We start from the raw sequence: 14907 nt of genomic DNA, 5'->3' as shown, positions 1-14907 counted from the left end.
AGATAGAGCCTCTTTCTTCTCCTCTTCCAGCACTAAAGTAACGTAAATTAATTTTAGGAGCTCCTCTGTCTTATCAGAAGGAAAAAGGATCTTCTGAACTCTACTACTTTTCTCTTCCTCGATTTCCTCCTCCTCAGGACTAGATTCCCCGCTTGATCCTTCTCCCATCTCCACCAGCACCTGGATCCCCCTCTGCAGCCGCAGGGGTGGGAATGGGAGTTGCTGAGCTAGAACCGGAAGTTCTAGGTGTAGCAGTAGCCAGGGGTCCTGAATCTAGAGGTGTATTTCAGAAGTATTCAAACATTTTAATCATTTCAGTCTTCATGGTATTTAGAAACTTCTTGAACATAGAGATACTTTCTTTCCTGGCTAAGGGGTCTATGCATTCCTGGCATAACGCTTTTTTCTATGAGGACGACTTGTGTTTACACGAGGCACATATCTTTTTAGGGACCTCAGCAGGCAATGCTCCATTCTTAGCTTCGTGGCTCTTCCCCTGGGGAGGCACAAACGATAAAAAAGGAGCTGATTCAGAGAGCTGCCAGGTGTAAGGAAGAACAAAAGAAAAAAGGAAGGAGAAAAGGACACCCGTGTGACTCCCTGACCTCTCCAAAAAACAAGTTACTAAAACACCCCACTCCGTGCCACCGAGCGGAATGATGCAGTGTCATTACTTTCCTACCTTAGGGCTTGGATCCTCCTGCGTCCCCCGATCCTCTTCCTCTGCAGCAGCCACCTCCATAATGCACATGCAGGAAGTGGAGATCAGCGCAGGGTCCTTTAAATAAGCCAGTAACACCCAGCTCAGCCCATGTCTTCCAGTGGATCCAGGCCTGGCATGTGTGGACAGCATGCATTCCCCCTCCATCCTGCTGGGACAACCTGGACTCCATTCCAGCTTCTGCCCCATCCAATATGGCCACCGTGCGTTCCACGCCGCATCACTTCCGCTACGAGTACATTACTAGCCTGTACCAGAAGTGACATCAGCACTTCGCCCCCAGCCTACAAACCACCAGGAAGCCATCCCTGGCTTCACAGTAACACATAGGGGGAAGCTACAGGCAAGTGCACTGCACTAAATCCACAGGGGAGAGGGTTAGCCTCCTACAATGGCTGCCCTCAGGACCTACCAAAAAACACAGGGGAGCCCAAGCTAATCCTTCCATCTACCCAGGAATACTGCCCCAGGGGAAACTGATATTAGCCCGGGAGGCCCCTGTCATCTAACACAAAGGCCTGAAAGATGATAAGAAAACAAATCTGTGATCCTGTCTGGCCGGAGAAAACACAATAACTGAGAGACAATGCATAGTGCCTGTCTTTTTATATTAATGTGGATTTCTGTTTCCTGTGCTAGGTGGGAGGAGCCACTCTCTCATAGGGCCGTCTAGGAAAATGACTTGCGAAAAGGTTATCGATTTAATAAAAAAAACGCACAGAAGGGGGAGAGGGGCTGCCAGGAAGGTGGATCCTGAAGTTGGGCCTTAACTTATATACACCAATCGTTTTTGTTAGTCATGTTGCACCCAGAACCCACACATAAATCTATTTTTCTGTTCATATTGTATGCGCTTTTAGAGATTGTACACATCACGTACATATAATATCCTCCCACTTATTACCTAGCCAATAATTAGAGATTACCCTTATTGATACCACCACACTAAGATTGTGAAGTAGCAATTACCAGGCCTCAGTAGTTCACAGTCTTGTTAACTACAACCCCTGGAGACATGATCAGCAGCAGAAGCAGTCATACTAAAGCCTGTTCACCTGTAAGAAACTCTCTAATTAATAGGATGGATGATTCACATATCAGTAAGTAGGGAAATATGTAGCACACAAACACAAATTATTCTACATACAAACACTTTACAGAACACAACCTTCTCTACACTCAAACTGCTGCTCTTTAAGAAAAAGAGGGAAAATGGCTAATGTGCCATCAGAGAAAGCAGACTGGATATAGTCAGGGTCACATCTGATCAGTTATTGCTGATATGAAAGACAATGGAATAAGCATGTGGTGTTAATATCACACTCCTGTTTTTACCAGTTTAAAATCCCAAACTAAAATGCACTTCGAGGGACAGGCATACAGATATTGCATTAATAGTCAACTTTGTCTGAGATTGTCAATTTCCCATCTACCTAAGAAAAAGCAGACCCACAAAATACCCAAAATTTTCGTACTTTCCAGGCATCACACACTATACAAATCTCTACTTCCAAGTTATGACATTCTGCAATTCCTCCTGCATGCACTAATACCCAAGAAGATATTTTAAGCCCACCAGTCTTTGTCTATATGATTTTGAAAGCAGGTAAAAGTCTGATATAGTCAGTGCTTTCAGTCTTTAAAAACCATATAGCCCAAGCATACCATTTACATAAGAAAAACATTCCAGGGGTTAATAATGTGAAAGATCTAATGTTTTAGGCGTACAAACACATTGGATTTACAAGCTCATGACACCCTGACAGCTTCGTCTCCCTTAAGACAAGGACAGAAAATAGAGCAATTAAGGTTGTGTCACCTACAGCCAGAATAGCGAACTGCACACCTGAGCTTAACTTCACTTTTAATGAATCTCACTGATGAAAGGTTACTGGCAGCTCTAAAATTGCTGAGTAATCCCAAAGGAAATTACACTCTACTTGAACTCATTCATGGTTTATTTAATCCAGGCTGGACTGAAGACATCAAAATGTAATATTGCTAATCTCAATTCAGAAGTCAACGGTAGAATCCATCACGCTGGTAATACAGAATCCAAACTGCAGGTTTGCCCTCTGGTTCATTATTTTTCTGTTATTAGGAAATACAATCACAAAAAGGGCTCAGGAACTAAAGCTGTTAAAGCGGAACTTTACCCTTAACAACTTGATAAAAATAATGTTCTTTCGCAAGCAACAATTAACAATAATGCTACCAAAATTAGTGGGTGCTGTAAATTGCCTTCAGCATGGTTACGGTTTCTTCTTGCTGGAGGCTGGCATTTTGCTAAAACCCAGAGTTCCTGAAAAGCAGTAAATCTTTTGAGTGTCAACAGATCGGCCACTAAAAATTCAGCACATTGTCTAAAAAGAGCAACCGAGCATGCGCAGAGCAGGGTAAGACAATGTATTACTAGATTTTAAATCGTATAGGCCAGTGGTTCTTAACCTTGTTGGAGGTACTGAACCCCACCAGTTTCATATGCGCATTCACCGAACCCTCCTTAATTGGAAAAATAAAATATGATTTTTTCAAATTCAAAACATAGGTATATATTTATACATAGGTGCACAAAATGAACACAACCATTAAGAACAAAGAACAAAACCATTAAAACATGATTTTCACACAAAAACAAAAACAGAATAATGAATATTTACTGCAAATTAGTGTGACTTCTGCTGTTGTCTTTCAGAGACCAGTTCAGAAATGCCTGGCTTTATCCTGGCAAGTGCCACTCTCATGTCATTATGTCTCATGTCACCTCACCCTGGCCTGCTGTAAGGGGGGATCTATATGGGGGACGGGACCTCACCTCACCCTGGCCTGCTGTAAGGGGGAAGATCTATATGGGGGACGGGACCTCACCTCACCCTGCAATCAGATGACGTCAGTACGCTGTGTCCTTACGACGTTTCGTCACAGATGACGTTTTCAAGACCTTTTGAAAACGTCATCTGTGACAAAACGTTGTAAGGACACGGCGTACTGACCTCATCTGATTGCGACCTGGAAGTGCGGACGAGCGGAGCCGTCCGGCCGGCGGCTATAACTACATATGCTCTGTACTTCCTGCTATACTGTGAGTGTTACTCTTTATTTTTAATAAAATATAACGGTTTTACACTATGGAAGCTGTTTCTTTTTTATGGTGGCGATTACCCTGGCTTTCCTTGGAGTCATTTCGGGTCGGATTTTGCATCAGGTTCTTTCTATGAGGTCTGATATCTCTACAGGCGATTTGATTATTCCCATTGGGTAAGAGGCAAATGCTACTGGTGAAGGCTGGCACTGAATTTAGGTGACACATATGAATGTTCTGCTGCATTTTGGCCCAATTATATATTTTTCTGGTAAGAGGCGAGTTCAACCGGTGGAGGTTTATACACAGAAGATAGAGTTTCATTTAGGACCACTTTTATTTACTTTGGCGTTTAATTTCCTTCGCTTGGTAAGAGGCGATTCCAGCTGGTGAAGGATAGCACATATTTTTTATGCACTTGTTTTCATTCATTCTGGTAAGGGGTACCTATAGGTGTCCCACTGTAAGAGATTCCTTTCTCTTTTTTCTTTTCAATTGTTTGCCTTTGAGCATTCACATTGGTGGTGGTTTTTCTACACAACCTCAATTTTGAATTTACATCAATCACCTATTGGTGTTTAAGTCACCTATTATCATTTGTGTTGGGTTTTACGCTATTGCGTTTTTGTATTTATTTTATGATTCAACGACCACTGAATCAACACGAGTTTATTGGTTCCAGTCTGCTATCAAGGGGACAAGACATATATAGAGAACCTGCACATTATTTTACCATTTCTGGTAAGCACATATCCATAGGGAGCCCGATCAGAATATTGTGATCCTTTAATATATGGACTTTTATGGACTTCATTTTTCTATCATTTATTAATTAGCGTGACTTGTTATATAAATAAGAACCACTGGTATAGGCAGTTATTTTTAATGTTTTACATAGTTTTTACTGCAAAAGTCATCTAGCAGGACTTAATTTCCCGACAGGGGTTCAACTTTAAGGACAGGTTACATAAATAATAGAAAAAGTAGATTTTACACAAACAAGGTCTTAAATAAGAAGAAATCCCCCATAAACAGGCATTACCTTAGAAACAGAGAAAGTAATATATTCCTGTCACATGGCAATAACTATCTTTTACACTAAATTCCTTTTTTTTACCCATTCTACTACCTTCAGTGAAGCTGAAGTAAAACTACCTAATAGTTACCCTAAGCCAGTGATGGCGAACCTTGGCACCCCAGATGTTTTGGAACCGTAGCGTGCATGAGCATCATGGGAAATGTAGTTCCAAAACATCTGGGGTGCCAAGATTTTGCCATCACTGCCCTAAGCCAGAACTTAGCAAGAGCATTTAATCTGGCTATAAATCAGCTATTGGCTGCAACAATGAAAAACCCACTACTTTTTATGTGGCTTGACAAAACGGCATGCTTTTACATGATGCTTTAAGAAAAACACAACTCACCAGAATCATCTTACAGCTGCTGAATTACTATTCTGATAATGGCACCTTCAATTACTTTCAAACAATGACATTTTATTTTAATTTACATATTCATGTGTGTTAAGCACTACAGGAGGGAATGGTATGCTGATAAGAATGGCCAAGTGTTTTGACATGACAGAGCTGTTATGGGCAGAGGATAAATTCAATCAATCATTCTTTCAGTTGTCGTAGAGGAGTGCATTTCCCCACTGTACAGATTTAAAAACACATGGAATGAATATTTGAAGATTATAATATACCAGCAGCAGCCTCCTCACCTGTGTCATCTTATCCACAGATACTGGAATGCCATCTATAGTCAGGGGGGGCAGGTCAGAGTTGATGTCTTGTTGCACAGGCGCATGCTCCGCTAATGCAGTTTCCAGGTCCTCCAGGATCATACTCTTATACTTGCGTACCTAAGGGAATACAGAGGTGGTAAACAGAGATGAGAGCAGCTCTCTTCTTCCCAGCGCTTAGCTACATGGCTGCCCCAGGGTTTAAAGGCACCTCTGGTAACACAGCTGTCAGCTAAAAATATATATTATTCTGTGTCTCTGATGGTAGAATAGGCAGGAAATGATGATGAAATGTTAAGTAATACCATTCTACATTATAGCTGCAAGATGAAGAAAGCAATAAAGAAAATTGTGAAAAAGAAGAAAAAAAAAAAAAAAAAAGATTTTCAAGCTTTTTCACTTTACAATCCATTTTTTAATATAATTCCACTTACAATTAGAAAATGGCAGAGAAACCAGTGGTAGTGCGGTCAGCGCTTCCTCCCACTGGTCATACGAATTGAGGAACTTAATCTCTGGTCCAATTTTCTCCAGCTTGAACTCTGTCCTTGAAATTTGGTGTGGAGCATAGCAAACATTTGGTAAATAATTTCCCTTTTAGAGTCACTAGATAGTAGGTTGGCAATTGCGGACTGCAGAAGCTGCATGGTAGGAGTGCGCAATTGTGTCTGGATAGCATGTCTCAACATTGAAAACCTCCAGCGTATGTTAAATTCAGTGCATAGTTGCTCAGACTTTAAGCGGACCTTCAGCCTCCCAAGGAAGATCCTGCCTCTCCACCCCTCCTAACTTCCTCTGGCTGAATCGGACAATTCTGTAAAAACTTTATTTAAAGTCCGCCCCACTTGTCCATGCATGTCACTCGCCTTAGGCGAATGATGCACACACTGCCCGCTGTGCCTCATGGGATATGTACATCACATATCCCAGGAGGCATAGGCTTTCATTTGAAGAACAGGAGGAGGGGGCGAGCCTATCAGTGAATCATCGAATGGCCCGCACACTGAACCCGGAAGAGTCGGTGGGGCCTCTTAATGATGTCAAATAGAACATGATGGTGCGGGACGGAGCTATGGCCGGGCATGAGATAATCTCAGTGGGTTAATGATGGATCCACTGGATGGGTGAGTATCTGAAATGTTCAGATACCACCATCAGGTAAGAAGGGGGGGGGGGGGGCTTAGAGTTCCTCTTTAACAAGACAATTGTCATACAGTTGTGAGACATACCGCTTTGACATCTAGTTTCTAGGAGCGCCAAGAGGGGGTATTTTTAAGTACACCCGGTATTCAATCTAATAAGTCCTCCCTGTCCCATCCCAGTAAATGCTGGAGCTGTGAGGCAAAGAAGTAGGACCTAGAGTGGGGGATAGCTAAACCTCTGGCATCTTTAGCTAACACCAGTATGAATAATTTAATTCAGTGGTGCTTTTTTCTCCAAACTGGATCATGAAAAAGAGTGCAAACCCTTATATGTACCCAGTGAAGTGACAATCATTAGGCGATACACAGAAATGAAACAAATCATCCTATATAGGTTGTAGCTGTGTATTTGCAGTCATTTATTCTGTAGATTGTTCTGGAAACACACAGAAGACAGGATTTCTCTTTAGTTCTAGGAGCAGGGGCGGGGATCTGAAGTCTTCACATAGCAGTCAGCTCTGAGCCCTGATTGGAGGGAAGGGACACACGCCCTTTACACACACACACACCCCCTTTACATAGCACTGAAAACAATCACAGCTGTAGATAATCACAGGCTGTGCTGCAGCTCCCTCCCTTATTAGCATTTTAATTCTTGCTGCCAGAACTGAGTCATGCTGATAACAGAGGAAGCACGCACAATCAAAAGAAATCTGGAATTTGCTGTAACACCTTTTTTTGATCCTTCATGCAAAAGACATCAGACATGTGGGGTACACTAAAATTTCCCGCTGTAACTAGCACTTACTCGTAATCACCTTGGTGGGTTAGGAGTAAGCGCTAGGCACAGAGTGAAACGCGTAAGCTTTTACTGTACCCCTCTGTGATGTCTTTTGCATGAAGGTAAAGTGTTGCAGCAAATTCCAGGTTTCTTTTGATTGTGTACCGGCAGATGAGCTGTGCCGGCACTGTCACCTAAACCCTGGCTATGCTGTAGATCAGTGGTCCTCAACTCCGGTCCTCAGGGCCCACTAACAGGCCAGATTTTAAGTATTACCTTGGGGAGATGCAGACTAGAGTACTGCAATCACTGAGCAGCAAATGATATCACCTGGGATGCATTTCAGTTATCTTGCAAATCTGGCCTGTTAGTGGGCCCTGTAGGCCATGGTTGAGGACCACTGCTGTAGATTGATTGTCTAATGTGCTCATCTGGAGCGGCTTTCTCTTCAGTAGAGGAACTAGGCAGCAGAGAGAAATGACACTTAGTGCTTTGGAGAGAGAAGTACACAGTATAGAAGGATGTGCCTTTTTTATGTTTCATGTCTAAAGTTTACAACCATTTTAAGAGTAACAATCTTGCACATCTGTGGATATGACCCCTCAAAGACATTTAAAAGTTTGTCCTGTATGAAATTGGGGAGGCTCCCTCAGTAAGGGGTCCAGTAAAGGATCTATGGACAATAAAATAGACTTGCCCTAATAATACAAAAATCCAAATATGTTCCAAAAGTGTGAGATAAACGGCATCAGAGCTGTGCATCACCAAGAAACAGGAGGGCATCATTGGCATAAAGTGCCACCTTGTCCTCTCTCGTCCCCGGTCTCAATTTGCCTGTTAAAAAATAGGTTACAGGCAACAAAGACCTATTGTCATAAATACCTGGGAGCAAGCAATGTTAACCCCTTACTGTCCAGGCCATTTTTCAGTATTGTGATAAATTGACTAACATTAATCGGTAAACCAAAAGTGTACTTGAATAAATTTTATACTGAGTCTGCTTTTGGTCATATTTAATCACCACTGTTTTGTTTTCCTCCCAATGGACACAGTGATGAGTGTTTGTTTATAAATAGGCTGCAGCCCCTAAGTGCCGGTTCACATTTATGCGATGTGGGAATGCTGCGAATATACAGCGCGTTCTCGCATCGCATCCGTACAACAGGCAGTTCACACTGCCATATGCGATACGCTGAGGGTGTCAATTCAAAGTTAACGACACCCCCAGATCAGATCACATATCGCAGTGCGATCTGAAAGTTTGCACAGAATCGGATCGCACTAGTGTGAACCACCATGCAATCCGATTCTGCTGCGGACCAAAAAAAAAAAAGGGTCCAATGCCTGTTTCAGTGCGATTGCGGTGCGAATTCAGCCATACAAACTGTACGGCTGAATTTGCACCGCACAGACATCGCATACAATTTTAGGAGCAGTGCGCTCCGAATTACATGCAATCTCTGTGATCGCACAAATGTGAACCGGCACTAAGAGTGGTTTATCTACAATGGGCAGAAGCAAGGCTGCTGTTAGAAATCACGGGGCCCCGTACAGCCTACCTAGCAGGGCCCTCCAGCCCCCGAATGGGTCAAGACAATATTTTCACTAAAAATACACTAAAATCATAATTAGTGGACACAAACATAACAGAGAACCTATGTGAATCAGCCCTCTTTAATTTTTTTACATTTTTTATAAAATTATATATTTATTTTAAAATGTTAAAAATATGTTTACAACTATTTTATTTTACAATTTTTTAAAATTCTTTATTACGTTAAATTTTATTTTTTTTTACGATCCGTTATTTTTTTACAGGACAGGGAAGCAGAATTTCTTGGCCGCAAAGTTTATGGGGTCCGATCAGCCTTACTGATGAACAGGGCTGCTGTTAGAAATCACAAGGTCCTGTACAGCCTACCCAGCAGGCCCCCCGAATATTTTTAAGACAATATTTTCACAAAAAATACACTAAAATTTATTATTAGTGGACGCAAACATAACAGAGAACCTATGTGAATTAGCCCTCATGTTTTTCTTAATTTAAAAAAAAAAAAAAAAAAACAATAATAATAATAATAATAATAATAAATATATATATATATATATATATATATATATATATATATATATATATATATATATATATATATATATATATATATATATATATATATATTTTAAAATGTTAAAAATGTTTACAAATATTGTATTTTAAATTTTTTTAAAATTCTTTATTACAATGTTTAGGTATTTATTTATTTATTTTTAAAATCTGTTATTCTTTTACAGGACAGGGAAGCCCACAGCACTGTAGGAGGGGGGGGGGGGGTGGCACAGTGAAATATGAATTATTTTATTTTGCATATCTTTTAAAATTATTTATCACAATGTTTAATTATTATTTTACAATTTTTTTTTTTTACAGGCAGGGAAGGCTGCAGCACTGGGGGGGGGGGGGGGGCGCACAGCGAAAGGGGGGCATCGGTGAAAGGGGGGCACACTGGGAAGGGGCGTTCAGTGAAAGGGGGGCACACTGGAGGGGGGGGGGATCAGAAGCAGGGAGAACAGGGAGGGGGGATCGGTGTTGGAGAAGCAGTTACAGGAACAATACCCTGTGTCTACGTCTCTCCCCGCAGCAGGTGAAAGCTGTCAAGAGGGGGGAGGGGGGGCTTGCTTTCTGCTGCTGCAGAGAGCCACACTGGGCTTCCTTCTGTAATTGCCCCTCCGCCCGACCGCACCACTTTCCCGTGCTGTTTGGGCCCCCCTGTGTGCCAGGCCCCCTACAGGAGGACTGGTGGTCCCCCCCTATCAGCGGCCCTGGGCAGAAGGCAAGTGGTTAAAGAAACTAACGCAATAATCCTGATCCTAGCTTCATCACCCTAGAGTAAGCATGTAGCCTGCAAGGTCTTAAAAATCAATGACACAATAGTAGGATGACAGCCTCACTGCCTGCAATTTTGAAAAACTAAGGGTAATGGCAGTTCACATATTTTTAACCTTACAAATCACAAAACAAATCTTTTGGAGCAGGAGAAAAGCTCTTTTAATGCAAGTCAATGTTACAACTGTGAATTCAAAAAGAACAAACCACAAATCATACAACTTCTTTTTAAAAATAATGCCCAATTAGATAACACTGGTAAAATTGGTAAGTAACTCACAACATTCTCCAATGGAGCCGCTCCAAACACTTTGAAGACTGGATTGGGTTTGGAAGGAGAAATGCACAAGACAATGGCTTGCTGCCCTACTCTTGTAGTATACTCATCCAACGTTGCCCTCAGTTTCCTGCCAACAAAACCAAAAGCATGAGAAAAATCCAAAAAGATGCTGTAACAGAAGAAAAAATACTCAATGGAACTTGTATGCATAAAGAATTATGACTAGCAAAAAAGTGTGCCTGCTCCAGAATGGGCAAGATGGGTGATATTAAAAAAAAATGCTAAGGAAGTGTCTTAGCAGGCAGTATGGGCAAGGAAGAAAACCAAGGGCATGATGGTAGGCAGTGTGTGAAGGATGACAGTTTTTGCAGGTGAGAAGTAGGCAGTGCATGTAGGGCAGGGGAGGGGTGTGGAAGGTATGACAGTAGGTGGTACGTTCAGAAGAGAAAGAGGGTATGATGTTGGGCAGTATATGCACAAAAAGAGTGTGAAGGGTATGACCGCAGGCAGTACCTGCAGAAAGAAATTCATGGTTGTTACCAGGGTAGTCAGAACTAGTGTCCCCATCAGAACATTTTTCCTCTATTTGGCTCTGGTGACAAACCAAAATTTGGGATTGTCTTTTACATTCACTCTCAGTGATGACAGTAAACATGACAAATAGAGGGTAGAGTAATTAAAAAAAAAAAAAAAAACTGACCGGTGTTCTAATCCCTCTTCCTCTATTTTTCTTTAGTCATATTAACATTATTAACATATTCGGTTAAGCAATTCTAAACCAAAATATTTTAATTATGAAAGGGTTAAAGCCACCCAGAGTTGATACACTGTGTTTAACCTTTTTCCAGTCAGGGCAACCTGAAAGTATTTTCAGTCTTGAGGCACCCCAGTTAAGGCTTGGTTCACTAAATTGCAATAAAATGTACAATGTCAATCATGCATACCAAATAGTGTACAAACAATTTGAAACAATTTAAAACAAACGAAAATGTGAGTGAACAAAGTCTGTGGTTTCTCTTGCAAATCAATACAACGGAATTTTTGTAAAATCTTACCTGTAAAATTCCTTTCTCTGAGTCCTCCGACAGTCACCGCCTCTTCATATTCGTCACATATGGGTATTAGACTTTGCTCCGAAGGAGTAGCTAGGCAACAGAATATGTTAACATTAAAGCTTTTAACATATCCCACCCTCCAGGGGTGGTCCCCTCAGTCAATACCCTCCTACTTCCTGCAACCATATCTCAGTTTCAGTGGAATAGCAGTAGAGTATACAACCAACCCCAAAAGAGGGGCGGGGGCGGCGACTGTCGGAGGACTCAGAGAAAGGAATTTTACAGGTAAGATTTTACAAAAATTCTGTTTTCTCTTACGTCCTCCGACAGTCGCCGCCTCTTCATATTCGTCATATATGGGGACGTCCCAAAGCAGTGCAAACATGAGGGGTGGGAAACGCGTCTGCGCCGAAAGGCAACGCAGTCTCCGCATCAAAGAAAGGAACCTTACCAAAGGAAGGAAACCAGCTGGGCTACAGGAAAAATAATTGCTCAACAGGAGCAACAACCCAGGAAAAGACAAATAACCAGGGGATAAAAAACTTATCCCAACAGCCAGAGGTCCCTAACAAGGGACCCTAGGGAATTGCCGCACTAAGAACCTTGCGGCCAAAGGAAGCATCCGCCGATGCCTGAACATCTACTTTGTAGAATTTTGTGAAAGTGTGCACGGTCGACCAGGTCGCCGCCTTACACACCTGGGCTACAGAAGCCCCATGACGACAGGCCCAAGACGTACTCAGAGATCTAGTAGAGTGCGCCTTCACAGGCACAGGGGGAACCTTCCCCTGCAAAGCATAGGCCTGTTCAATGGTCTGCCTGATCCATTTGGCGATGGTAGAGGCCGACGCCGCCATGCCCTTCCGAGGACCCTCTGGAAGAACAAACAAGGAGTCCGTCTTTCGAAAAGACTCAGTCGATTTAAGGTAAACCCTTATCGCCCGAACAACATCCAAAGAATGAAGTCTCACCTCCTTTGGATGTTTAGGCTTCGCGCACAGCGAAGGCAAGACAATATCTTCATTAAGATGGAATTCCGAAACTCGCTTCGGAAGAAAAGAAGGATTAGGTCGCAAGACCACCTTATCCAAATGAACAACCAGATACGGAGACTTGCAGGACAAAGCTGCCAGCTCCGACACTCTGCGAGCCGAAGTGATCGCAACCAAAAAGGCGACCTTTTTGGACAACATAGACAACGAGATCTCCCTGATCTGTTCAAAAGGAGCACGTTGTAACACAGATAGAACGAGATTCAAGTCCCAAGGGGGCAGAGGATCCCTCCTAGGAGGAACCAGATGCCGCACTCCCTGAACAAAAGTGCCAACCAAGGAGTTGGAAGCCACGGGACGTTGAAACAGAACGGCCAGCACAGACACCTGACCCTTTATCGTAGCCAGCGCCAAACGCTGATCGACACCCGTTTGAAGGAAGGACAGCACTCGGGAAACCGAGTACGTGCGGGGTGAAAACCCCCTGGACTCACACCAGGCAAAATAGGCCTTCCAAGTACGGTAATAAACCTTCCCCGAGGAAGACTTCCTCGCGTTGATCAAGGTATGAACGACCTCTGGGGAGAGACCCTTCTCCTTCAGGACCTCGGTTTCAACAGCCAGGCCGTCAAAGCCAGCGACTGTAAAGCAGGATGGAATATCGGGCCCTGAGACAGGAGATCGTCTCGACCGCCAGATTCACGAGGTCTGCGTACCAGGACCGGCGAGGCCAGTCCGGTGCCACAAGAACCACCGTGCCGCATTCCGAGTGTAACCTGTGAAGGAACCTGGACAGCAACTGAATCGGTGGAAACGCGTACATCAGCTTGTACTGATGCCACGGGGCCACTAACGCGTCCGACGCGTCTGCCCGAGGGTCGCGCGTCCTTGCCACGAACCTCCTCACCTTGTTGTTGAGACGAGACGCGAACAGGTCCACATCTGGAAGACCCCACTTCGCGCACAACATCTGGAAGACAGCCGGGTGGAGAGACCATTCCCCCTGATCCAGGGTCTGGCGACTCAGATAGTCCGCCTGCCAGTTCTCCACCCCCGGAATGTGAACCGCCGTTATCGCCGGGACATGAGTCTCGGCCCAAGACAGAATGTCGGCCACTTCTCGAGCCGCTCGGGCACTCCTGGTGCCCCCTTGGTGGTTGATGTAGGCCACCGCCGTGGCATTGTCCGTCTGCACCCGAACCGGGCAGCCCTGCAGCCGGTCCATCCAGCGATGAAGACAGTTTGATCGCACGCAATTCCAGAATGTTGATCGGAAGGGAGGACTCCCCCTCCGACCAAGTCCCCTGGGCGGACAGAACGCCCAGAACACCACCCCAGCCCGACAGGCTGGCATCCGTGGTGATTACCGTCCACGAGATAGGACGAAACGACTTGCCCCCGGACACCATCGGGGACTGGAGCCACCACAGAAGGTCTCTTCTGGTGCGATGACTCAACGAGATTTGATGATCCAGAGATTGAGGTCGCCCGTCCCACATGGACAGGATCTCCGCTTGGAGACCCCGCGTGTGAAACTGGGCGAAGGGAATCGCCTCGAAGGCCGAGACCATCAATCCCAGACATCTCATGCACGTCCGCAGAGACGAGTGTGGAACGTCCCTGAGGGACCTGACTTCCTCCTGAAGAGTTCTGAGTTTGTCTTCCGGCAGGAAGACCTTCGCCTGCACCGAGTCCAGAATCATTCCCATTTAGGGAAGACGAACCGACGGACTCAGTGTCGACTTTGGAAAATTTATCGTCCAACCAAACTCCAGCAGAGTTTGCATCGTGACAGACAGGTCCTTCTCCAGACCCTGGCTGGTCGCAGACCGAACCAGAATGTCGTCCAGATACCCCAGGACAGAAATGCCCTGGGCCCTCAATAATGCCAGAACAGGTGCAAGCACCTTGGTGAAGACCCACGGAGCCGAGGCGAGACCAAAAGGCAACGCCACGAACTGGTAGTGATCCTCCGCAATAGCGAATCGAAGGTACCTCTGGTGACCCTCGAAAATGGGGATGTGAAGATACGCATCCTTCAAATCGATGGAGGCCATGAATTCCCCCGGAACCAGGGCAGCCACCACCGACCGCAGGGATTCCATGCGGAACTTGCGAACCCGCACAGAGCGGTTCAGAGCCTTCAAGTCCAGAATTGGACGAACCTTGCCCTCCTTTCTGGGCACGGTGAACAGATTGGAATAAAACCCCCGAAATCTGTCCCGA

The 14907-nt window shown here is 44.3% G+C and overlaps 1 protein-coding gene across 4 annotated transcripts in view; it reads right to left on the bottom strand.

Annotated features, from left to right (window-relative positions):
• NRF1 (nuclear respiratory factor 1) overlaps nucleotides 1–14907 on the bottom strand; it is a 155327-nt gene that overhangs the window by 79005 nt on the left and 61415 nt on the right. For all 4 annotated transcript variants that reach the window (XM_082255980.1, XM_082255982.1, XM_082255983.1 and 1 more), the window contains exons 4-5: nucleotides 10635–10761; nucleotides 5527–5667 (exon numbers count right to left, since the gene is read on the bottom strand). In XM_082255980.1, the coding sequence (XP_082112106.1) occupies nucleotides 5527–5667; nucleotides 10635–10761 (268 nt within the window). The remainder of the gene's footprint in view (nucleotides 1–5526; nucleotides 5668–10634; nucleotides 10762–14907) is intronic.

This window comes from Pelophylax lessonae, assembly GCF_965119305.1.
Source record: "Pelophylax lessonae genome assembly, chromosome: 4".
Taxonomy (NCBI): Eukaryota; Metazoa; Chordata; class Amphibia; order Anura; family Ranidae; genus Pelophylax; species Pelophylax lessonae.
This window is presented reverse-complemented; position numbering and strand designations above follow the sequence as displayed.